The 25,419-nt window shown below is 49.2% G+C and overlaps 2 protein-coding genes across 5 annotated transcripts in view; both read right to left on the bottom strand.

The window, feature by feature from the left end:
• The window catches only part of LOC136639120 (zinc finger protein RFP-like), a 573,475-nt gene that overhangs the window by 493,045 nt on the left and 55,011 nt on the right, over nt 1-25,419 (bottom strand). The gene's annotated exons all lie outside the window — the stretch shown is intronic.
• Nucleotides 1,824-17,048, bottom strand: LOC136640406 (zinc finger and SCAN domain-containing protein 30-like). Of its 4 annotated transcripts, none has more exons than XR_010793785.1 (7): nt 16,984-17,048; nt 15,326-16,197; nt 14,596-14,731; nt 14,136-14,230; nt 6,248-6,371; nt 3,916-5,044; nt 1,824-3,062 (listed from the first exon to the last, which is right to left on the bottom strand). XR_010793785.1 is itself a non-coding variant. In XM_066615521.1 (6 exons), exons 2-6 carry the CDS (start codon nt 16,028-16,030, stop codon nt 4,245-4,247), a joined length of 1,860 nt encoding a protein of 619 aa, XP_066471618.1. In that variant the 5' UTR covers nt 16,031-16,197; nt 16,984-17,048; the 3' UTR covers nt 1,824-4,244. The 4 variants fall into 4 exon arrangements, 2 of the variants coding, with proteins under 2 accessions (XP_066471618.1, XP_066471619.1); XR_010793784.1 differs by having other exon boundaries at nt 3,288-5,044; XM_066615521.1 differs by having other exon boundaries at nt 1,824-5,044.

Below are 25,419 nucleotides of genomic sequence, written 5' to 3' on the forward strand. Positions count from 1 at the left end.
CCATGTGTGGTCATTGCACCACTGCAGGCTGGGAGGAGGCTCTGGAGTGACTTTGCTTAACCTGCTATGTGCAGACTCCTAATGCTCTTGCCATAAGGAACAAGGGGGTCATGTGGGGTTGTGACTCTTGGCCATTCTTGGCTTCAGCTCATTTCGTGGAACCAGATCCTCTGTGTGGAGCTTAGTTCAGGCCAAGAAGGAGCCCTCATGGGTGACTGAAGGACTTCCACTCAGGACTGCAGGCTGGAGGGCAAAAAGGAAGGTTGAGGTCCCTGAACCAGTTGTTACAAAGTCTTCTTGTCCACCTTCCTTCTCCTGTGAGTCAGTGCAGCTTCCCTCTGAACAGCTAAAAGCACAGTCCTATCCCCCTCACCACTGATGAAGAACACGCCACACTCAATGGTTGGGGGTGGGAGGTTGACCAGAAGGTGAACCAGAGAAAAAAATATTGCTTCTGGATAGGCCTCCTGGTGGCCCTTCTGTCTCCTCAGATGCACACCCGTTGCATAGTTCAAGGAAAGGGGGGGCTGAAAAATGGGGAACAGGATCCAGTGTGCACTTTGGCCATGGCAACCCACCCCCTCCAGCCCTTGCTCCAGAACAACCCTCCCCTCCCCACACCTTCTGCCAATTTGCAGACAGTGCCAGGCCTTCCCACAGCTGCTGGCCTGCCCTCTGCACTCCTGGCCAGCGATGGTGTCCTGGCTTTTGTGCTGCCAGATGCAGCCTTGTGCTGACAGACCACAGGTTCCAGCAGTGCAAGGCCCAGATGGGACTGAGTCATAAGTTTTTATCATTCTCTCCCCCCAAGACACAAATAACAGCAGCAAATGTTTGCACCCTGACTTGCACCTCGCTTGACAAATGGCAACAAGATCTCCATTCAGATGGCATGATCCACTCTTCCGCCTGGTGGATGCCTCACCTGTTGATTTTGTACCTGCCACACTGTAGGACAGGACAACACACAGGAACCTGGGCAAAAGGAAGGCATCCCCCTCACCCCCACCCCACAAAGTAGGAGCACCAGACAGGACCACAGAAAGGCTAATTGGTTCTGAAAATGTGTTTCCAGTTTGCCATACCCAATCTTTGCAGTCACATGGGTCAGCTTCTCCCCCCCCTCCCCCCAGAGCCTTCTGGGGCAAGCCTTCAGAGCCTTGCCGGGCATGACTGCCTGCAAAGATCTGGCATGGCAAAAGGAGGCTGTGGTGCAGAGGGTAAGGTTTTGCCGCCACCATTCCCAAGGCGATTATGCGGTTGCACTGCAGACCAAACTTTGGAGGCCTCTACCCTCGCATGAAATGTAAGGGTGGTCACAGCTTCCGATGGCTTTAAAAATGGATTCATGGATCATTGTAAAGAGCAATTGAACTCGCTGCCTAAACAGAACCTCCATGTTCAGATGCAGAGTAGCAGATGCACAGCAGACTGTTCCCTTGCTCAGGGGTTCCTGGAAGCACCTGGCTGTCCCTTGTAGGAAGACAGTGCTGGACTAGACGGACCCTCCAGAGTCATCCAGAACTGCAATTCTCAGGAGAATGGAGGCAGTGTGGGGGGACAAGTAAATATGCTGGGCAGTCCAAGCAGATGTACTTGGTGGATTGCACTTGGTGACCACCATAAAGCATATTGCTCACATTCCAGGAAAGCTCACAGGATTGGGCTGTGGGTCTACTGCAGTCATCGAATACATCCCTCTTTGCTAGAATGGTCGTGGCTAACAACCCCAAAAGGCTGCCCACCAAAGGAAAGAAGTACTCAAACAACACACTACAGAGTATACAATCTCAGTGGCATAGCTAGTGAAGGCAGTGGGGGCAGTCCACCCCACGTACCCGCCTTGGGGACGGGGTGACACCAGAAGTGACCAAATTCGCTAAAATCGCAATTTTTAGGAACAATACCATCATGTTATATACCATTCAGTGTGGAATTTACAGTAGAATGCCATTTTTAAAATGGAGAGAAATATCTCCTTTTTATCAAAAGTTATGACCAAAAAACCAGAAAACAAAAATGCATGGAGCAAAGTGAAACTGAGCCATTTATTTCCATTTACTCACGAGCAGGCAAACTTGTCTTAGTCCATTGGAAAGGGCAGGCTGAGAGGAATCCAAACACACCAGAGTGGTCCCGATTCAATGAATGCAGCCCCCCAAAAACACCCAAGAAAGAGGTCCCTTAGCGATGTCGGTTACTGAGCCACTGGGGAACAGTGATCATGCTGCAATCCATTTCTAGATGCACATTGGGAGAAGAATACCAGGCAAATCTGTCACAAAAACCCTTGACTTCCGATGAGCGGACTTCCCTCAAATGAGGAGGCTGGTTAGAAGGCGGTTGAAAGGGAAGGCTAAGGGCCCAATCCTATCCAACTTTCCAACATTGGTATAGCCGTGCCAATGCGGTGTGCGCTGCATCCAGTGGTGGGAGGGTATTTAGGGAGGCCTCCAGAAGGTAACGTGTTCTGATGCCAAGGGCCTGCATTGCAGCTGCACTGGCGCTGGAAAATTGGACAGGATTGGGACCTAAGTAAGTAATTCAGAAGACAGATACAATGCAGGATAGAACCCCAATGTTGAAGCAACACATTGACAAACTACACACTTTTGGGGCTGACACAGAAGTGTCCACAAATCATCCCCCTCAATCTGCTCTTCTTACTGTCAGGCTTATGAATGGAAAGGTGACCATATTCAGAGTTATTGGCACACAACTTCCCAGCTGAGAGAGGCAGAGAAAGCCTTACAACGACCCTGCGGTGTAGGCAACTGAAGATGGAGAGAGCAGAGAGGTCTGAAAGCAAGTTGTTTGGGACCCCCCTGTGATGTCCTCTCACAACTGCTGGCTGGGAGGAGGCTCTGGAGTGACTTTGGATAAGCTGTCATGTGCAGACTCCTGATGCTCTTGCCATAAGGAACAAGGGGGGTCATGTTGGGTTGGCCTTTCTTGGCTACAGCTCATTTCTTGGAAGCAGAACCTCTGGGTGGAGCTTAGTTCAGGCCCCTCTGGAAGAAGCCCTCATGGATGACTGCATGACTTCCATTCGGGAGTGCTGGCTGGAGGGCAAAAAGGAAGGTTGAGGTTCCTGGTCCAGCTGCTATGGAGTCTTCTTGCCCCCCCCCTTCTGTGGGTCAGTGCAGTCTCCCCCTGAACAGCTAACAGCCCAATACTAATCCCCTCACCACTGATGAAGGAGCACATGCTGCATCCAATTGTTAGTGGGGAGGGGGGCAGGTTGACCAGAAGGTGAACCCAAGAAAATAAAAAATATTTTTACTTACCTCTGGGTAGGCCTCCTGGGAGCCTTTCTGTGTGGTCAGACACACTGGCTGCATAGTCCAGGGAAAAAAGGGGGTGGGGTGGACTGAAGAATGGAAAATAGGATCCAGTGTGCGCTTTGGCTGCTGAGACCTATCCCCTCCAGCCTGCTTCTCCCTTGGGGTCCTGGTTTTAGGGCTGCCACAAAGGGCCTTGCTCTGCCAGAGAGCACAAGTTCCAGCAGCACAAGGTCCAGGTAGGACTGAGTCATAAGTTACTATAGTTCTCCCCCCACAAGATGCAATGAACAGCAGCAAATGTTCACAGCCTGACTTCCCCGTAAGTCTTGCTTGGCAAATGACAAGATCATTTCAGTTGGCATGATCCACTCTTCTGCCTGGTCTATTGAATTTGTACCTGCCACACTGCAGGACAGGACAACATACAGGAACCCAGGCAGAAGGAAGGCCTTTCCCCTCTAAAGAAGGAGCACCAGTCAGGGCCCCAAAAAGGCTCATTTGTTCTGAAAAAATTCTTCCAGTTTGCAATTCCCTAGCAAGGGGATGCCAAACTCTGGTCCGAAGGCAGGACCTGGTGCAGCTGCATAATCATCTCAGGCATGGTGCGGGGGGGGGGGGGGTGAAGCTTTACCATTTCATGCCACAGCTTCCTTTCGTCATAACTGATCTTTCCAGAGTCCTGCCAGTCAACTGCTCTCTGCCATGCCCCCGGAAATCAGAACACAGAGCCTTCTGGGTGGATGTGCAGCAGAAGTGTCTCCCAGGTGCAACTCTCTGCAAAGATCTGGCACTACAAAAGAAAGCTTTTACCACAGTCAGGACACCTGTGAGGTTTCTCTCCAGTACGAATATTCTGATGCCTTAACAAATGTGATCTCCAAAAGAAGCTTCTACCACAGTCAGGACACTTGTGAGGTTTCTCTCCAGTATGAATGATCTGTTGTCTAACTAAAGTTAATCTCAGAGAGAATTTTTTTCCCGCAGACAGGGCATTTGTGGGGGTTTCTTTCCTGTGTGGATCATCTGATGCCTTAAGAAATTTGATCTCCAAGTGAATTTTTTCCCACAGTCAGGACACCTGTGAGGTTTCTCTCTAGTATGAATGTTCTGATGCTTTAACAATTGTGATCTCTGAGAGAAGCTTTTTCTACAGTCGGGACACTTGTGAGGTTTCTCTCCAGTATGAACATTCTGATGCCTGAGCAATTGTGATTTCTGAGAAAAACTTTCTCCACATTTGGGGCATTTGTGAGGTTTCTCCCCAGTATGAATGTACTGATGGCTTAACAAATGTGATCTCCGAGTGAAGCTTTTACCACAGTCATGACACTTGTGAGGTTTCTCTCCAAAATGAACATTCTGATGCCTAAGCAAATGTGATTTCCGAGAAAAACTTTCTCCACATTTGGGGCATGTGTGAGGTTTCTCCCCAGTATGAATGTACTGATGGTTTAACAAATGTGATCTCTGAGAGAAGCTTTTTCCACATTTGGGACAACTGTGAGGTTTCTCTCCAGTATGAATGTTCTGATGTCTTAACAAATTTGATCTCTGAGCGAAGCTTTTTCCACACTCGGGACATTGGTGTGGTTTCTTTCCTGTGTCAACCAGCTGATATCTTAATAAATTTGATCTCTGAGAGAAGCTCTTCCTTGGTTCCTGTAACTCCTTATCTGAGTCCTGGTCTGGGAATCTCGGACTTTGCACAGGATCTGGGACAAACATCTCTTCCTTTTTCACTGGATGGGGGGCCAGGTCAACTTTGAGATGCAAAGAGAGAGAAACAAGCAAACATTCATTATCTTACTTTTCAATAAGAAAAGCATTCTTGGAGCCTTTTCTTTGTGTTTCACATTCTTTTTTCTACTTATGGTAAATCAATTAGATGTAAGTTTTAAAATACGTAAATGAAACAACGTACGAGTGACGTTGACTAATGTTGACCATGAATGTGAAATCAGGGTTCAGTCCTTTCCAACATTCCAATACTGATGCAGCCATGCCAATGGGGGGGGGGGCAGTCAAAAATGACTCCTGAAGGTAAATTTTGTTCCCTGACCTGGGGGCTGCATGAGCCCTGGAAATTTGGATAGGATTGGGCCCAAAGTCCATTTCCTCCTGAAAAAACATTCCATTAGGAACGAAGCCTCACACCAGAACTCCTTCACCCAAAGAACTACAGGTGGGTCATCCCTTATCTGGAATTTCCAAGTATCGAACTTTTCTGAGCGCCAAGAGGAATTTTTTTTTTTTACATTTTTGCCTTAAGAAATAAAATCACAAACTGTGTTTTATGCACAGACCAAATTAAAGATATTGTATAAAATATGAATCAGACATGAATTCTGGGTTTAGACTTGAGCCCCATCACCAAGATCTCGCATTATGTACCCCGCGCAGATAACTGATTATCTGTTTTGTCATAAGATTGAAAGTGACATTTTATGCTTTTCAAAGGCATCAGGAAGGCTGGGGAAGCCCCACGCACAATCTCAAGGACATGGTGGCGGCCATCTCATCCTTCTGTGGTGTGGTGCCACCAGGACAGGGCGCCATCAAAGAAGGGCACAGTGTTCAGGGTATGTCTGGGAACCACTGTACTACAGAAAGGGGCAAAGGCTGCCATGCTCAACAATTTTGGAAGAGGCAAAAAAGGGGTGCGCCTGAGGGGTGAGGGCAGAGAAAGAAAGCACCAGCTCCCCAAAAAGAAGGAACTGCTGGAGGCTACAAATTTCCTGGCTGCAGCCCGTCCATCCATATTTCCATTCACTTCCTGATCACTTTCTCAATATTTTAGCCACAACATGCATGATTAAAAACATACAGTATTTCTGTCATTCATGGTGTGTTATGTACATAGATCCCCTTTCAAACAGTAAATAAATGGGCATATCTCAAATTATAAAAGTGTGATGTGCGGTTTTTAACAGGATTTACTGGAGTGGAGCAGAGCAGATCCTTACCCAGGAAATCCACATTCTCACCATCCTCCTGCAGAACTTTCCAGAATGTGGTCTGTTGGCGGGACTGCATCGGCGTCTGCTCAACCACGTGGAAAGGCACATCCGTCTTCCTGGGGTTCATTGCCTGCAGGACATAGGAAAACATTCCACCACCCACTTCAGACTGTGCTGTACAAGGAATGGGGTTAATTCACAGGTGTGACTTCATGCCCTTTTAACTCCATAGTCCAGAAGACTTCAGGTAGACTCAGCTTTCAAAAATTGTATATGTGCACACTTCAAGGAATGGACCATGGTGTGCAGGGACAGCTGAGCTAGCTATGGGGAGTGGGCCTGTATGTACGTTGGAGCCTATGTATGTTGTAAGTACTGCGGACATACTTGTAAAATGTGGACCTGTGTGTGAGAATCTAGATGGCTTCTCAAGATTCATAAGTGAATGGGAGACAGGATGAAAGCTTTATACCAAGGAGGCAAGCTGCAGGAGGGGGCTAAACACATTCTTGCCCCCCTCACACACCCATTCCTGCCAGCTGCTTATATCCCAGGTGGGCCCTGAAACCTGAAAGACACTTTGCTGGGAGAAAAATGGAACCAGGGTGTGAAGTCTGGGTCAAAATCCAGGCATGTCCACTTCCTGTTTGGAACTTGCAGCCCTCCTTTCACAGCTGGAGAGAATCTTGCTAATTTGGAGGTGGAAAGGTTATTCTTGCTTCTTAGTGGCTAAGAGGACCAATTTAAGAAGTCCAGTACAACTAGGTGCAGATGGATGTGCTAATTACACTAAGATTGCATTCACCTGAGATTCTCTGGCTGGGATGGGGTGAGAGCAGGTGACTGTGAATAGCCCAGTGTAGTGGAATAGCAGAAGATCTGGTGAGGAGGTAGAAAGTTGTGTAAAATGTTTAAGAGTTAAGGCCTGGGCTTTCAGCAAAGGGTGTGCTGCACAGCTGCAGCCACTGAAGGCAATAAGGCTCTCAGGCATAAAAGCACCTGCTGAAGGGACAGTTTGGTGTGGGTAGGAGAAGGAGGAAAGTTTGAGGAAGGGGAGACTGGATTAATGGACTGAGGAACTGATGGGTGGATGGACTTTGGAGAGTGCTGGAACAGACTGCTGGAGACACTGGAGTTTGGTGTGTGGCTGCTGTGCTCAAGACCTGCTGAGGACCAAGGGGCTGCTGTAGTGGTGGGAGACTGCTGGCAGGAGAGAGGACCTCTGCAGGTTGAACAGGCGAGCTACCCTGGAGGTGGGGTCCAGCAGGACTGCAAGGCACAACTAGGGCCATTTTTTGAGGCAAGAAGGGGAGCTCATTAGCTAAATGTGGGCATAATTCTCCAGGTGGAGCTTGGACTGGGAATCTTGCAGAACACCCAGAGATTGAGATGGGTTTCTGGAGGAGTCTGGATCTTGCTCATCTGGCTGGCTAACAACATCTTCTAAGGAATAAGAAGGACCTCTCAGCAGGAAGGGGTGGTGGCTTGGGGGTCCGTCTGGACTCACAGCCGCTGCTGGATTCTCAGGGGGCAGCTGTGGCCAGGGGGCCTTTGCTCAGCTCTGGCTGGTTCGCCAGGTGCGGCTGTACTTGGATTGTGCAGACCTGGCCACAGTGACCCATGCCACAGTGACATTGAGGTTAGACTATTGTAACATGCTCTGTGTGGGGCTGCCCTTAATTGCAAACTTAATTGCAAACTGCAATTAGTGAAGAATGTGGCGGCCAGTGCAGTTACTGGAGGTAGGTAGTTGGGTCGCTTCTCCAGCAGCTGCACTGGCTGCCCATTTGTTTCCGGGCCCAAATCAAGGTGCTGGTTTTGACCTTTACAGCCCTATACTGTGCTGGGCCAGGGTATCTTAGAGACCTCCTACTCCCATACTATCCGGCTGGTCCCCTTAGGTCAGAGGTCGGCAACCTTAAACACTCGAAGAGCCATTTGGACCCGTTTTCTGGAGGAAAAAAACCTGAGGAGCCACAAAACCCTTTTGACATCTAAAATGAAGATAATACTACATATATAGTTTTTTTTACCTTTATGCTCTTATAGGTCCCATTTTTATAATGTAGCCCCCTCTTGTAGCTTTTAGTTAGTTTTATCATACATTCTTGTCCTGTGTTTTCAGACGCCTGGTCCTCTATGGTATTTTGCCTGATTCCAAGGCCATTCTCTGCCTGGAGAATTATGCCCACTTTAAGCAAATGAGCTCCCCTTCTTTCCCCCAACAAATGACCCTGGTTCTGCCCTGTAGTCCTGCTGGACCCCACCTCCAGGGTAGCTCGCCTGCTCAACCTGCAGAGGTCCTCTCTCCTGCCAGCAGCCTCCCGCCACTACAGCAGCCCCCTGGTCCTCAGCAGGTCTTGGGCACAGCAGCCACACTTCAAACTCCAGTGTCTCCAGCAGTTAGTCATAAAGTCAGTCAGAGTATCCAGGGCAGAGTCCAAAGACAATAAGCCAAGTCACAGTCCAAGGTCAGATTCCTAAGTAAGTCAGTCAAATCAGTCAGAGTATCCAAGTCAAAGTCAATAAGCCCAGTCAGTCTCCTCTCCAACCTGCACTCCTTCCACACCCCCTTCCTCAAGTGCAGGTTATATCCCTGAGGACCCTATTGCCTTCAAGTGGCTGCAGCTGTGCAGCACACTCTGCTGGATGCCCAGGCCTTACCCTTAAAGGGGCCACTGCTGACACCACATCTACCTCCTCACCAGCTCTTCCAGTACATATGGCAGTTATGACATCTGCTTATCTTACATGGATACTAAAGAACTCCCCCCATCTTCCAGAGGCACCCTACTGGCAGGAAAAAAGGACACAGACTCCAGAGGTGGGGAAGAGAAAAAAGGGGGGGGCAGCCACAGGCCAGCTTCTGCCCTGCCTGCCTGCCTGCCCTCCCTCACTCAGGCTGCAACCCTCTCCCCACTATCCTGGGAGTAAGCCCCATTGGCTACAATGGGACTGCTGAGTAGACAAGTTGGTTGGAGCTCTCAGGTTGCAGTCCTCTCCACACTTTCCTGGGAGGAAGACTCACTGACTACTTGTGAGTAGACCTGCACAGGAGGGGGCTGAGGCTACAGCCCTCCACACCTTCCTGGGAGTAGCCCAGGGACTACATAGGGGCTTACTCTGGAACAGGCCTGCGTGGGCTCCCACTCACCTGTCCTTGTGCTTGGCCTTGAGCAGGCTCCAAGGCTGCCATCCCAGGCACCCTTTCCTGGGAGTAAGCTTCATCTGCTGTAATGGGGCTTACTAGTGAGTAGACACACAGGATGTCTCCTCTGCTGTGGAGGAAAAGCCTCTCCTTGCACTGAGTGGGGACCTGCTCAAGGAAAGGCGGGCTGCAAGGGCTTGCAATGGGTGAGGGCAGCTCAGGATTGGCTGGTGGTCAGCCAGTGAAGGGCCCTGAGCCATTCCAACAGAAAAAGCCAGGAGCCTGCTGGATGCTGATTGGCTGAGCCTGCTGGAGAGTTGGGGAAGGGAAAAACAGGGAGCTTTAAAGGGAAACCAATGTGGGGCAGGTGGGGGTGGAGAGGAGGACAGTGAGCTCAGGGGGCGGAGGGAGGCAGCCTGCCCTCCCAACACAGGTGCCTCCTGTTAACCCCTTTGCCACTTTCACCAGGAGGAGCCGCAGCAGATAGCTGAAAGAGCCACATGCGGCTCTAGAGCCGCAGGTTGCCGACCCCTGCCGTAGGTCATCGGAGAAGGCCTTTCCACAAGCGCTACTGCCCAGGAAGGTACATGGGGCAGTGGCAAGGAACAGGGCCTTCTCTGTAGTGGCACCAACACTATGGAACTCCCTCCCCCTTGATTTACAAACTGCTCCCACTCTTGAAACATTCCTGAGGGCCCTGAAGACATTTCTTTTTACACTGAGTTCCTGGCCTTTTAAACATCTTTTACATCTCTTACACATTTAACACCAGGTTACAGGCTTGGGCCTTTTTTATAAACTGCTGCTGTCTGCTCCTTTTACACCTTTATATCTGATCACTGTTTTTCAGAATGTCTTGCTGTTAATGTGTTTTGTATCTTGTTTTTAATACGTGTTATTAATTGTGTTTTTAATTTTTGCTGTAAGCCGCCTTGGGTCGCTTTGGGGAGAAAGGTGGGGTACAAATGAAGTACATATATTCTTCAAGGAAAATACTGACATAGTGGGCATAACGGAAACCTGGTGGAATGCGGAGAATCAGTGGGATACCGCAATCCCGGGCTATACACTCTACAGGAGGGACAGGCAGGGGCGTGTTGGAGGTGGGGTGGCCCTTTATGTTAAGGAAGGGATAGAATCCAGCAAAGTAGAGATTGAAGGTGGGTCCGACTCCACCGTAGAATCTCTGTGGGTTAAATTACCAGGCTTGTACAGCGATGTAATACTGGGGGCGTGCTATCGTCCTCCAGACCAGAAATCGGATGGGGACCTTGAAATGAGGAAACAGATCAGGGAGGTGACAAGGAGGGACAGGGTTGTAATCATGGGGGACTTCAATTATCCTCATATTGACTGGGTCAATTTGTGTTCTGGTCACGATAAGGAAACCGGATTTCTTGACGTGCTAAATGACTGTGGCTTAGAGCAGCTAGTCACGGAGCCCACCAGAGGACAGGTGACTCTGGATTTAATATTGTGCGGTACGCAGGACCTGGTTAGAGATGTAAACGTTACTGAGACATTGGGGAACAGTGATCATGCTGCGATCCATTTTGACGTGCACGTTGGGGGAAGAATACCAGGCAAATCTCTAACAAAAACCCTTGACTTCCGACGGGCGGACTTCCCTCAAATGAGGAGGATGGTTAGAAGGAGGTTGAAAGGGAGGGTAAAAAGAGTCCAATCTCTCCAGAGTGCATGGAGGCTGCTTAAAACAACAGTAATAGAGGCCCAGCAGAGGTGTATACCGCAAAGAAAGAAGGGTTCCACTAAATCCAGGAGGGTGCCCGCATGGCTAACCAGCCAAGTTAGAGAGGCTGTGAAGGGCAAGGAAGCTTCCTTCCGTAAATGGAAGTCTTGCCCTAATGAGGAGAATAAAAAAGAACATGAACTGTGGCAAAAGAAATGTAAGAAGGTGATATGGGAGGCCAAGAGAGACTATGAGGAACGCATGGCCAGCAACATTAAGGGGAATAATAAAAGCTTCTTCAAATATGTTAGAAGCAGGAAACCCGCCAGAGAAGCGGTTGGCCCTCTGGATGGTGAGGGAGGGAAAGGGGAGATAAAAGGAGACTTAGAGATGGCAGAGAAATTAAATGAGTTCTTTGCATCTGTCTTCACGGCAGAAGACCTCGGGCAGATACCTCTGCCCGAACGGCCCCTCCTGACCGAGGAGTTAAGTCAGATAGAGGTTAAAAGAGAAGATGTTTCAGACCTCATTGATAAATTAAAGATCAATAAGTCACCGGGCCCTGATGGCATCCACCCAAGGGTTATTAAGGAATTGAAGAATGAAGTTGCAGATCTCTTGACTAAGGTATGCAACTTGTCCCTCAAAACAGCCACGGTGCCAGAAGATTGGATAGCAAATGTCACGCCTATTTTTAAAAAGGGAAAGAGGGGGGACCCGGGAAACAATAGGCCGGTCAGCCTAACATCCATACCGGGTAAGATGGTAGAATGCCTCATCAAAGATAGGATCTCAAAACACATAGACTAACAGGCCTTACTGAGGGAGAGTCAGCATGGCTTCTGTAAGGGTAAGTCTTGCCTCACGAACCTTATAGAATTCTTTGAAAAGGTCAACAGGCATGTGGATGCGGGACAACCCGTGGACATTATATATCTGGACTTTCAGAAGGCGTTTGACACGGTCCCTCACCAAAGGCTACTGAAAAAACTCCACAGTCAGGGAATTAGAGGACAGGTCCTCTCATGGATTGAGAACTGGTTGGAGGCCAGGAAGCAGAGAGTGGGTGTCAATGGGCAATTTTCACAATGGAGAGAGGTGAAAAGCGGTGTGCCCCAAGGATCTGTCCTGGGACCGGTGCTTTTCAACCTCTTCATAAATGACCTGGAGACAGGGTTGAGCAGTGAAGTGGCTAAGTTTGCAGACGACACCAAACTTTTCCGAGTGGTGAAGACCAGAAGTGATTGTGAGGAGCTCCAGAAGGATCTCTCCAGACTGGCAGAATGGGCAGCAAAATGGCAGATGCGCTTCAATGTCAGTAAGTGTAAAGTCATGCACATTGGGGCAAAAAATCAAAACTTTAGATATAGGCTGATGGGTTCTGAGCTGTCTGTGACAGATCAGGAGAGAGATCTTGGGGTGGTGGTGGACAGGTCGATGAAAGTGTCGACCCAATGTGCGGCGGCAGTGAAGAAGGCCAATTCTATGCTTGGGATCATTAGGAATGGTATTGAGAACAAAACGGCTAGTATTATAATGCCGTTGTACAAATCTATGGTAAGGCCACACCTGGAGTACTGTGTCCAGTTCTGGTCGCCGCATCTCAAAAAAGACATAGTGGAAATGGAAAAGGTGCAAAAGAGAGCGACTAGGATGATTACGGGGCTGGGGCGCCTTCCTTATGAGGAAAGGCTACGGCGTTTGGGCCTCTTCAGCCTAGAAAAGAGACGCTTGAGGGGGGACATGATTGAGACATACAAAATTATGCAGGGAATGGACAGAGTGGATAGGGAGATGCTCTTTACACTCTCACATAATACCAGAACCAGGGGACATCCACTAAAATTGAGTGTTGGGCAGGTTAGGACAGACAAAAGAAAATATTTCTTTACTCAGCGTGTGGTCGGTCTGTGGAACTCCTTGCCACAGGATGTGGTGCTGGCGTCTAGCCTAGACGCCTTTAAAAGGGGATTGGACAAATTTCTGGAGGAAAAATCCATTATGGGGTACAAGCCATGATGTGTATGCGCAACCTCCTGATTTTAGAAATGGGTTAAGTCAGAATGCCAGATGTAGGGGAGGGCACCAGGATGAGGTCTCTTGTTATCTGGTGTGCTCCCTGGGGCATTTGGTGGGCCGCTGTGAGATACAGGAAGCTGGACTAGATGGGCCTATGGCCTGATCCAGTGGGGCTGTTCTTATGTTCTTATGTTTATGTTCTTAAGTAAATAGATACATAAATAAATACTAGCCTGGGGCACCTAGCCTTCTCTCAAATGTTTGTATTAATCAGCGGAGAGACAGGAAGCCAGCTTTAAAACTGGAAGCCAGCTTTGATTTCAGGCTGCTGTGTGTTGTACGTTTGTCTCACAATTACTTAATGCCTTTTGCTTATGTGTAATCAAACCTCTATTAATAAATCATTATGGAATATATTTTACAGGGCTGTGTGCAGTCATACATACTGATTTTAATGCAAAGAACAAACACAGTCGGCATCTTACAAAGAGTACCAGTATCTTACTGAGAGTTCAGAATGGGACTCTGTGCATCACATGGTGCCTTAAATGTCTACAGGTGCACACTGACACCTGTGTACATGTTCACCAGAAACAGGATCCAACAGACCCTAACAGATGCAACATACAGCACAGCAAAGAACGGCAACTTGGGTACTTCTCTGACATCAAGAGGCACTTCCTTGAACAGACAAAGATTTCCCAGGGGCAGAGTCCAGAAAATCAGAGCTCTGCCCAAGGCCTGCCAAGGACATTCTGGCCCCCAAGGACGTGTGGCAAATGCTGTCCCTTCATGACTGGCCATGTGACACATTCTGCCCCTCCCACGCCCTCAACTTGAAAAAGAAGAGGGATATGGAGTGGACAACACACAAGAGGCAGTAAAGGCAAGTGGATGGAAGGAGGGAGATGCCACCCACCTCTCTCTTACCTGAGGCTAACCCCTCAGTGGGCCCCATGAGGGATCGGCCCTGGTTACCTCCAGCAGAAAAACATGGACTGTCACTGTGTGTATGTCCAGGCCCTGCACAAACCAACCTGCTCCACTTGGACATCAAGAGCCTTCCTCATATCTTCTTCACCCATGTCCTGTTCTTCAAGAAGCACCGCGGCTGAACGTGCAATTTCAAGTCCTGTGAGTGACAGAAGGGATGTTTTATGGTTGATTCCCCTCTGTTCATTCTTAGAGGTGGCCAGAGGCAAAGCAGGCCAAATTCTGGTCCCATGAACAGCTGTGTTCAAGCAAAACTTTGGTTCAGGAGCTCAGTCATTCCAGGAGCAATGAATGCTGCCCTTACTGAAATTCCCTCTGCCCTGACCACTAATACACTTGGAGAGCCCCAGACCTGGCAAATGGAGGGTGAGCAGAAGGGATAACTGGGGCAGAAACCCCAACCCCCCCCCAACTCCCTCTTCCGCATGGATGCTCACTAAAGTGACAGAACCGTTACCCTCCCTTTACGTTCTGTGACCCTGATTGTGGAAGCTGAATCCTTACCAGGCAAGACAACCTCCTCTTTGACATTCTGCTTGGTGTCCCTGAATATCTCTGCATGTTCTTTGGAGATCTCCCTCTGCACCACATCTTCCTCCTTTGCGTCAAGGAGACCCACAGGCCACTCTTGCGACGGTTCCTGAAGCAGAGAAGAAACTCTTACTCAGAACAGAAAGTAAGACAAAGAGGCCCATCCGGCTCCCTTACATCCTATTCCATTTGGTACCTAATTCCAGATGTGGTTTCTCCGAAATAAAGCTCTATGCATCTTTCTAGGCCTCCTGTGGCTGACGAAACTACATAGCTGAGAGGACCACATAAGGTGGCCAGGTGTTTTTTCCCCATCTCTACCGCCGGGGCTGTGAAGTCTGACATGGCAGGTTCAGTGCTCTCTAACTATGTTTGAAGAAAGCTTTGCCTGGGGATTTTCTGCCCTTTGTGCTGAAAGACACAGGCAAAGAGGCACATCTGTATCTAATGCATACATTTCCATACACTTAAATGTGTATGAAAACAACTGTAGTGGTACACAGATTTCAAGATGCCTGAGCATCATTTTCATCTTTAACTGGGAAGGATTTTCAGTGGGTCGAGGATTGTCAGTTCCATTTTGGGCTTTCCTAACTGCATTCCTTCTCTCCAGTTTCAGCAGAAGATTGGCAGGTGCTCCAAACAACACACTCCATATTCTGTGCCTGGTTCACAAGCATGGAATTAAACTCTAAGACCTCACCTGCCACATCCCTGCCTCAGCCTCTCTCCGGCTCATCAGGAAATCCTCCAGCAGGGCCACAGCCTGGGCACAGCCGGCCGGTCCTCCTGCCCGGACCCAGCTTTGGATGTCTGCCGGCAGACTGGCCAGAAACTGCTCTAGGATCAGCAGCTCCAGGATCTGCTCCTTCGTGTGCCTCTCTGGCTTCAGCCACTTGCAGCAAAGCTCCTGGACTTGGCTGTACATCCTTCGCGGGTCTTCCAGCTCCAGGCAGCAGAACTGCCGGAAGTGCTGGCGCTGCTTCTCCCTTGTCAGGGCTTCACCTCTCAAGACAGCAGCCTTCACTTTCCCATAGTCCCCCTTGTCTCTGGCTGCAAGGAGGCTGAAGGCCTGCTGGGCTTCTCCACTCAGGGCAGGCAGCAGCCGAGCCACCCACTCTCCTCTGGGCCACCGACAGGCTGCAGCCACTTGCTCAAAGGAGGCCAGGAAGGCCTTGGCATCATCCCAGGGTGTGGCCTCTGACTGCTGGGAGCTGCCCCATGCAGGTTGAGAATCCTGCAGGGTCTGGAGGAACTGCTGCCATTGGGCTTCCCAGCACTGCTGCATCCCCCTGCCTGGCTCCTCTTGGCCCTGCTGTGGCTTCCTCAGAGATTCAGGCTGATCTCTGATCGAGACTTCTGTTCCTTCTGCTCTTTCCTCTGGACCTCCACTTGTTTGCCCATTCATGGCTTTCTTTCTGATTCCACTCCTGCAAAATGGAGACCTTAGGATGGCCTCAGGCAAACACTTTGCTCTCAAACCCCAGATCTTCCTAGAAGAACTGAGGAGAGGATGATCCAGTCACTTCCTCCTGGCAGCTCTTATTACATTGGCTCAGGGTTGATGGGTTTCACCTGGTGACAAAAGAGATGCAAATGTCAGAGGCTGCCAGCAATCCAAGGCCTTTCCCTGGAGGTATCCCTGAGCTGAAATGGGGGTTTCTTCCTGAGCCAGAGACACAGACACAGTGGAACACAAAGGGCAGAAAAGGTGCCTGTATTTGGGACAGACACCTCAAGGGGACCTTAAAGGGGGAGAGAACAAGTGATCTTTTCAGATCAGTGTTGTACCAAGCTGAGAAATTGTAGATCTGTTGAATTTCTGCCTGCCAGGAACGGGCACAAGAGTCATGCCAGAGAAAAAGGTGGCAATGTGGGTGGGGAAAGTGGATTCTCAGTCAGACTTAAAAGTCCTGCTCTTGGATGCAGACCACCTGGGAGCACTTTCCGCATTTATTTTCCACCTGCTCTCCCATCCCTTTATCTGTGGTGGGGTCATAAGAAGAGCTCTGCAGGATCAGGCCAAGGGCCCGTCTAGTCCAGCCTCCTGCATCTCACAGTGAGACTCACGTGGTCCAAAAGATGCTTCAGGGAGACCTCAAGACACAACCCGCATCCTGGTTCCCCCTTGCCAAGCCCCCCCACCCCCCTCCTTGCCGGGCTGTGCATCCCACAGACCTTCCACGCGACCCCTTCAGCCCCGATCCGGCTGCGCTGAGCCTCCTGCGGGGTCCCCGCCTGCAGCCTCCCACCGCCCGCGCGGGGAGCCCAGAGCCCGGCGGGGCTGAGCTGCGGGTCGCTCTCCCGGGCTGCACCCTCCGCTCTGCTCTGCTCTGCTCTGCTCTGCTCTGCGGGACTCACCAACAGCCTCCCGTCTCCGGCCAGGCAGCGGCCGGAAAAACCTCCGTCCCTCCTCAGAGCCCTCCCCTTCCTGCGCCTCCCTCCCCTCCCCTCCTCCCCTCCCCTTCAAGAGGCGTCCCCACCAGCATCCCCGCCCCTGCTCCAGTTTCCCACGGTTAACCCTTTCCCTCCTGCCCTCCCCCAGCAGCCCTGAGCAGCCCTCCCTCCAGCCTCGTCCTTCCCGGACTCCTTGGAGGAGGATGCGGAGACTTGGGGGTCCTCCCTCCCCGCAGCCCCCCTACGTCCCGTGCAGCCGGGCTGAGTTGATCCCCATCATCCTGCCCCCCAAGAAGTCCTTCCTTGCTGGTCTTCTTCCTCCTGCTCTGCTGCTTCTGGTTGTCAAAGCACATGTTCAAAGCATAAATAGTTCCAGGCGCTGCAGAGGTTCCAGTCTATGGAACTCCTTGCCACAGGAAGTGATAACAGCATCTCGCTATTGCTGAAGTGACGTCAGAAACCTGGAAGTGATGTCATAGCCAGAAATGACATCATCAAACAGGAAGTGACATCACTGTGATGTCAGAGTTGGAAGTGATGTCATCTGACAGGAAGTTCTTGTCTAGAAACTCAAACTGTAAATGACAAGAGACAGCATTCCAACTCAGCAGCTTCTTCCAATTCTCCCTGCCCTGGCTACCATTGCTATCAAGCAAAAAATAAAACACCCCAGGGCAGCCCATCCCGTCAAGGCAGCCAAGCTGACAAAGGCTGGTGGGGAGAAGCCTGGCTGGCTCTTCTTTGCCTGCAATCCAAGCCTGCACTCCGCGACTGGCCCCCCTGAGGGAAGCCTCCAAGTGCAGAGGGAGGTCCAGCTGGAAGGCAGCAGCACCCTTTCTGGGGAAAAGCAGCATGCTGCTTTCTTTGCTCATGTGCAAGCCGCTCTTAGTTATGTAGCTTAAAATGGCGACGCCCAGGTTTTGCTCACTTCCAAAATGGCGCCGCCTAGGTCTTTTGCCATCTTCCAAGATGGCTTCCGCCAGCTTCTCGCAACCCATCAGAAATCAGATCGTGACCCACCAAGTGGGTCCAGACCCACAGTTTGAGAACCACTGCTCTAGGGCATCTGGGAGAGCCAGCAAGAAGTGCTACAGTGCAATATGAGAGCTTAGCTGGCAGAGCAGAGGACTGTGCTTGAAAGCATCCTTAGGTAGCCTACTAACGTGGCATTTCAGGAAATATCATAGCAGAGCGACAGTTCTTATCCTGGGTGCCTGTTAGGCAAATGTTTCAATGGTATAGCCTTCTGACCAAAACACTTCCCACAGTTGAGAGACAGCCCAATTCTAATGTCACTTTCCACAGTGGAATGCACTTCCTGGCAATCAGGAATGACGCAGAGGCACCGTGCATGGCAGAGGAGCAAAGAAGGAGCAAAGAGGTGAGTTGGCAGGGTGGGTGGAATGGGTAGGGGAAAGGGCAGAAAGGGGAGGCATATCGGAGGCGGGAGTGGGCGGTATCCAGCATGGCTGACTTGCGTTGGATGCCATCCCCTCCACTGCCAACAGGGCCTCTTTGTCTCCTCCAACTTGCACCACCTAAAGAGCTGGTGCATGTCCCCATTGTTGGTTGAGGGGATTACAGACCCCCTCCAAAGACTTCTGATCACCCCACCACCACCATAGCGTGCAGCCCATTTTGGTGCAGCTGTATACTTGAGCGGGGGAAACCATAAGATCGGACTGCTAGAGGGATCCCATCTCCAGGAGTTGCCCAATGGGCCATATCCTTCTCTCACCAAGAGAATTTTCTTCCACTTTCAGAGCTTTCCTCTTCATATCTGCTTGATCCTGTACACAATAAAATACAAACTTAGTGTTGAAACTCAGACTATCTGTGTTTATTCCTTCGCCGGAATGCCTCTGCCTTAAGATAAGCTGCCCGCTGCTACTCTGTCTTAGTGAGGAAAGTAAAATTCTCTCTCATCCTTAACAAGGACATAAAGAATGGCCATTAGTCTTGCCTGCTGGGAATTCTCTCTATTCATCAAATTCTCTTCTCATTGTAGAAGGCAGAGGGAAGGACTGGGAGCATGCTTTGTTCAGTGCACTTTTTCCACCTCCTTCTTGCTGGGTTCCCTCCTGCTTTAGCTCATTCAGGGAACATGTAAATTGTATAAATTCTACCAGAAAAGCCAGCATGCACATCTTAGGAACATAAGAACAGCCCCACTGAGTCAGGCCATAGGCCCATCTAGTCCAGCTTCCTGTATCTCACAGCGGCCCACCAAATGCCCCAGGGAGCACACCAGATAACAAGAGACCTGCATCCTGGTGCCCTCCCTTGCATCTGGCATTCTGATATAGCCCATTTCTAAAATCAGGACGTTGCACATACACATCATGTCTTGTAACCCGTAATGGATTTTTCTTCCAGAAACTTGTCCAATTCTTTTAAAGGCATTTAGGACAGATGCTGTCACCACATCCTGTGGCAAGGAGTTCCACACACCAATCACACGCTGAGTGAAGGAATATTTTCTTTTGTCTGTCCTAACTCTCCCAACACTCAATTTTAGTGGATGTCCCCTGGTTCTGCTGTTATGTGAGAGTGTAAAGAGCATCTCTCTATTCACTCTATCCTTCCCGTGCATAATTTTGTATGTCTCAATCATGTTCCCCCTCATTCGCCTCTTTTCTAGGCTGAAGAGGCCCAAATGCCGTAGCCCTTCCTCATAAGGAAGGTGCCCCAGCCCAGTAATCATCTTAGTCACTCTCTTTTGCATCTTTTCCATTTCCACCATGTCCTTTTTGAGATGTGGCAACCAGAACTGGAAGCAATACTCCAGGTGTGGCCTTACCATCGATTTGTACAATGGCATTATAATATTAGGCGTTTTGTTCTTAATACCTTTTCTAATGATCCCAATCTTGGTTAACCAAATCATTTATTCCACAGCTGGTAGTCACAGGGTGAGGTGTGGAGCTCTGTATAGCCCTGAGGACTTTGCGTAATCCAAGTCATGTGACTGCACATTTGTCAGCCAATAAATACATACTGATAGTTACACAGCAGTGGGCTCACCAAAGTTCCTTCCCTCTAACTCTCCTTAAATGAGTGCAGCATAAGCCAAAAAAGTTGTTACAAACAAGGCAAAACTACTAAAAACATAGTTTGAGAAAACACTGGACCTTCAGTCTATTTACCCAAAAACATTAGCCACCTGGTAATTAGTATTCATTTCTCAACCAAGCTTTTCCCACCCCTAGGACAGTAATACAATTTCCCTTAGTATGAATGTTCTGATGTCTTAATAAATTTGTCTTCTGAGAGAAGCTTTTTCCACAGTTGTGGTATTTGTGGGGTTTCTCACCAGTATGAATGTTCTGATGGGTTAACAAACTCAATCTCTGAGAGGAGCCTTTTCCACAGTTGCGACATTTATGAGGTTTCTCTCCAGTATGAACATTCTGATGCCTAAGCAAATGTGATCTCCAAGAGAAGCCTTTTCCACATTCGGGGCATTTGTGAGGTTTTTCCCCAATATGAATATTCTGATGTTTCAATAAATATGATCTCAGAGAGAAGCTTTATCCACATTTGAGGCATTTGTGATATGGCCCAGTATGAATGTCCTGATGTCTTAATACATTTGTCTTCTGAGAGAAGCTTTTTCCACAGTTGTAGCATTTGTGTGGGCTCTCACCAGTATGAATGTTCTGATGGGTTAACAAACTCAATCTCTGAGAGGAGCCTTTTCCACAGTTGCGACATTTGTGAGGTTTCTCTCCAGTATGAACATTCTGATGCCTGAGCAAATGTGATCTCTGACAGAAGTTTCTTCCACAGTTCAGACATTTGTGAGGTTTTACCCCAGTAAAACTAATAAAAAGCCTAAATGGATAAAGCAAGGCGGATAAACCTCTTGCAAGGTTATCCAGCAACTTCTTGTAAGGTTATCCCCTTATCCAGCAGGGCTCTCGAGGAATCGTGCACACAGAAATGCAGAGATATAAGAACATAAGAAGAGCCCGACTGGATAAGGTGAAAGGCCCATCTAGTCCAGCTTTCCTGTATCACACAGTGGCCCACCGGGTGCCTCAGGGAACATATAAGACAAGAAGATCCTGATATGTTGGACAGATTAACATCATACGAACACTAATGCTGACCACAGCTGTGATCTGATGTACGCAGGGCCCAATCCTATACAACTTTGCAGCGCCAATGTGGTGGTGATGGGTCATATAGGCCTCTTCAAAGCTGGAAAGTTGGATGGGATTGGGCCCTGAGACAATGTCTCTTGAAAAAAACCTTGTTACAAAAACAAGCTTCTCACCAGTGCGTTTTTCCCCCCTAAGAACTATAAAAATATGTGCCGGTATCCGTGGGGATGCATTCCTAGCTCCCCAATATCAGAAATTGCAGATACAGGAGAACGCTATATAAGTAGGGGGGCCCCGTGCCCCGATTACATGTACCTTTTATTCTTGTAGCTAAGCTGGCAGCACAAGTGATTCTTACTTCACTTTTTTGCTAAACTGATGGACTGAGTGTGCAAGCAATGAGCCTGCACGCTGCAAAGAGGAAACTGACCATTAACAGGAAGCAGGAGTTCTTACTTCCTGTTAATGTTGACCCTCTGCCATGCAGGCTAAACTCACAGGGGCGCCATGTGATATCCCCAGCTGACTCTTCTACCCAGCTCTCCCAGGCGCTGCCTTCTTGGCTGTGGCGAAATCATGCAAGATCTCAAGGAAGTGCTGGTGGCTGTTTTGCACGCCTGTGGCGTGGTGTCCCAGTGACAGGACACCATGAAAGAAGAGTAGGCTTGGCCACCGCTGCAGTACAGAAAGGGGTAAAAGCTGCCATGCTTAACAATTTTGGTAGCAGGCAGATAGGGGTGTGCAAGAGGGCAGAGAAAAAAGAACCAGCAGAAAGAAAATTGCAAGACAGTTCCCTAGAAAAAGTAGTCTGTAGCCTACAAATTCCCTTGGCTGTACCATCCACATTTCCATTCACTTCTCAATCACTTTTTCAATAGTATAGTCACAACATGTATGATTAAATATGTATTTCCACTACAGTTTGTGTGTCAAGTACATTTGTTTTACTATTTCAAGGGAGACATAGGTACATATCTCCAATTATAAAAGTGAGAAGTACAATTTTTTACAGGATTTACTGGAAATGAGCAAAGCAGGTCCTCACCAAGGAAATTCACATTTTCACCATCCTCCTGCAGAACTTTCCAGAATGTGGTCTGTTGATTGGACTGCATCCATGTCTGCTCAATCACAGGTTAATTCACAGACCTGAGATCATGCCCTTTTAACAACATAATCCAGAAAGACTCAGCTTTCAAAAATTGTATGTGTGCATACTCCAATGAACTGACCAAGGTGTGCAAGGACAGGTGAGCTAGATAGGGTGTGTGTGCATGTTTGTGTGTTGGAGGTTATGTGTGTTGTAAGTTATGTGGCCATACTTTTGACCCCCCCCCTTTCACAGCTGGTGAGAATCTTGCTAATTTGGAGGTGAGAAGGCTTCTTGTTCTCTTGCTTCTCAGTGGCCAAGAGGACCACAGGAGTCCAGGACAGCTAGGTGCTCAAGGCCATGCTAATTAAGATGAGACTGGGTGCAGCTGAGATTCTCTGGTTGGGAGGGAGTGAGAGCAACTAGCCATGAGTAGCCCAGAGATTGTGTCAGCCTTCTGGAATAGTCTCCATATCCGGTTCTGCTAGTTGGCTAACAGCATCTTCGAAGCATTAGAATCCAAGGAATGAGAAAGGCCCCTCAGCAGGGAGGGGCGGTGGCTCTTCATTCTGTCATGGCCCAACTGGTAGCCCAGGGGCCACTTTGCCTACTCTCAGGTTTGGAATAACCTGCTGAGAGACAGGAGTAATTAGAACTAGACAGCTAGCTTCATTGTTTTCAGGCTGTTGTAAGTCTTGTCGTAAATACTTCATGCCTTTTGACTATGTATGATGAAATCTTTATTCTTAATAAACCAATGCATCTTTTATAGGCCTCTGTGTGGTCTTGAAGGTCAAGAAACAGGAATTCATGTAGTCCCCCTAACTACAGTTAGGCCCAGTTTGCTATCAAAATACATACCAGAGTCTTGAGTCATGGGTCCCTGAGGGTAAAGGGAGCCCAGGGTCTGCAAGAGCTGGGAGAAGCACCTAGGACCTTGGCTGCTCTGGAGTTGAGGCACTGGTGTGCCCAGGGTGGTGGCAGTATAACCAGACACAGGGCCTGGTTGCCCCAGGAAATGCGTACTCACATGGCTTGCCTTTTGCTTAAGAAACATGTACTCTGCATTTAATAATAATAATAATAATAATAATAATAATAATAATAATGGGTATTTATATACCGCCTTTCAGGTCATCAGATTCCTCCTCTGACTTTATTCAAGGCAGTTTACATAGGTAGGCTGTTTCTAAATCCCCGAGGGGATTTTTATTATCGCAGAAAGGTTCTGTCTTTCAAGAACCACACAACATTTCAGATGGATCTTTCTGGTCTGGCATTGGTTTATTTTGGCTAAGAATTTTGCCCTGTTCTCTCTGGGTTCGTTGGGCCCCCCTGAGATGGCATGGAATGGCAGAACCCATACTGGTCGCCCATACCCTCAAGCTGAGAGACTGGATCCCTTGAGTGCATAAGTTGCCTGAGAATTAGATTGGGCATGTGCACCCCCAAGACCACGTGAGATTGGGACAATGGGCCGGGATGGGGATCATGTCATGGGGGTGGTGAAGCTTTACCATTTCATGCCACAGCTTCCTTTTGTCATAACTGATCTTTACAGAGTCCTGTCAGTCAACTGCTGTCCGCCCCACCCCTGGAAATCAGAACACAGAGCCTTCTGGGTCGATGTGCAGCAGAAGTGGCTCCCAGGTGCAAGTCTCTGCAAAGATCTGGCAGTACAAAAGAAAGCTGTGGCATGGAAGGGTAAGGCTTTGCCACACCCATGCCCAAGGTTATTATGCATGTGCACTGCCCATAGCCAGGGAGACAGACCAGGGACAGACTGCACTTGCTCCCAGTGTGGAAGGGATTGTCACTCCCGAATTGGCCTTTTCAGCCACACTAGACGCTGTTCCAGAGCCACCTTTCAGAGCACAATACCATAGTCTTTCGAAACTGAAGGTTGCCAACAGCTGTGCACCCCTGAGACCACATGAGATTGGGACAATGGGCCGGGATGGGGAGAGTATAATAAAGCCAGGGAGCCCTGGGTTGTGGACGTCTGACTTTCATATAGGGAAGGAAGCAGAGGCAAGGGAAAGAGTCGAGCGTGCCTGAAACACAGACTACTTCTCTGGGTAAAATGGTCCCCTGAACAGATGCTTGACAGTGACCTCTGGTTGCAGTTGCACATACACTGCTGCATGCTGCACTGGCGCTCCAAAATTGAACAGGATTGGGACCTAAGTAAGTAATTCAGACGACAGACACAGTGCAGGATAGAACCTCAATATTGAAGCAACCCACTGACAAACTGCACTTTTTGGGCTGACACAGAAGTGTCCACAAATCATCCCCCTCAATCTGCTCTTCTTACTGTCAGGCTTATGAATGGAAAGGTGACCATATTCAGAGTTGTTGCCACACAACTTCCCAGCTGAGAGAGGCAGAGAAAGCCTTACAACGACCCTGCGGTGTAGGCAACTGAAGATGGAGAGAGCAGGGAAGGTGTGAAAGCAAGTTGTTTGGGACCCCCCTGTGATGTCCTCTCACAACTGCTGGCTGGGAGGAGGCTCTGGAGTGACTTTGGATAAGCTGCCATGTGCAGACTCCTGGTGCTCTTACCATAAGGAACAAGGGGGGTCATGTTGGGTTGGCCTTTCTTGGCTACAGCTCATTTCTTGGAAGCAGAACCTCTGGGTGGAGCTTAGTTCAGGCCCCTCAGGAAGAAGCCCTCATGGATGACTGCATGGCTTCCATTCGGGAGTGCTGGCTGGAGGGCAAAAAAGAAGGTTGAGATTCCTGGTCCAGCTGCTATGGAGTCTTATTGCCCCCCCTCCTGTGGGTCAGTGCAGCCTCCCCCTGAACAGCTAACAACCCAATACTAATCCCCTCACCACTGATGAAGGAGCACACACTGCATCCAATTCCCTAGCACAGGGGATGCCAAACTCTGGTCCGAAGGCAGGACCTGGTGCAGCTGCATAATCATCTCAGGCATGTTGTGGGGGTGGTGAAGCTTTACCATTTCATGCCACAGCTTCCTTTTGTCATAACTGATCTTTACAGAGTCCTGCCAGTCAACTGCTGTCCGCTCCGCTCCCAGAAATCAGAACACAGAGCCTTCTGGGTCGATGTGCAGCAGAAGCGGTTGCAGCAGAAACGGTTGCCACTACAAAAGAAAGCTGTGGTGCAGAAGGGTAAGGCTTTGCCACAACTGTGCCCAAGGTTATTATGCAGGCGCACTGCAAGCCATACTTTTGG

Source organism: Tiliqua scincoides, chromosome 2, assembly GCF_035046505.1.
Source record: "Tiliqua scincoides isolate rTilSci1 chromosome 2, rTilSci1.hap2, whole genome shotgun sequence".
Taxonomy (NCBI): domain Eukaryota; kingdom Metazoa; phylum Chordata; class Lepidosauria; order Squamata; family Scincidae; genus Tiliqua; species Tiliqua scincoides.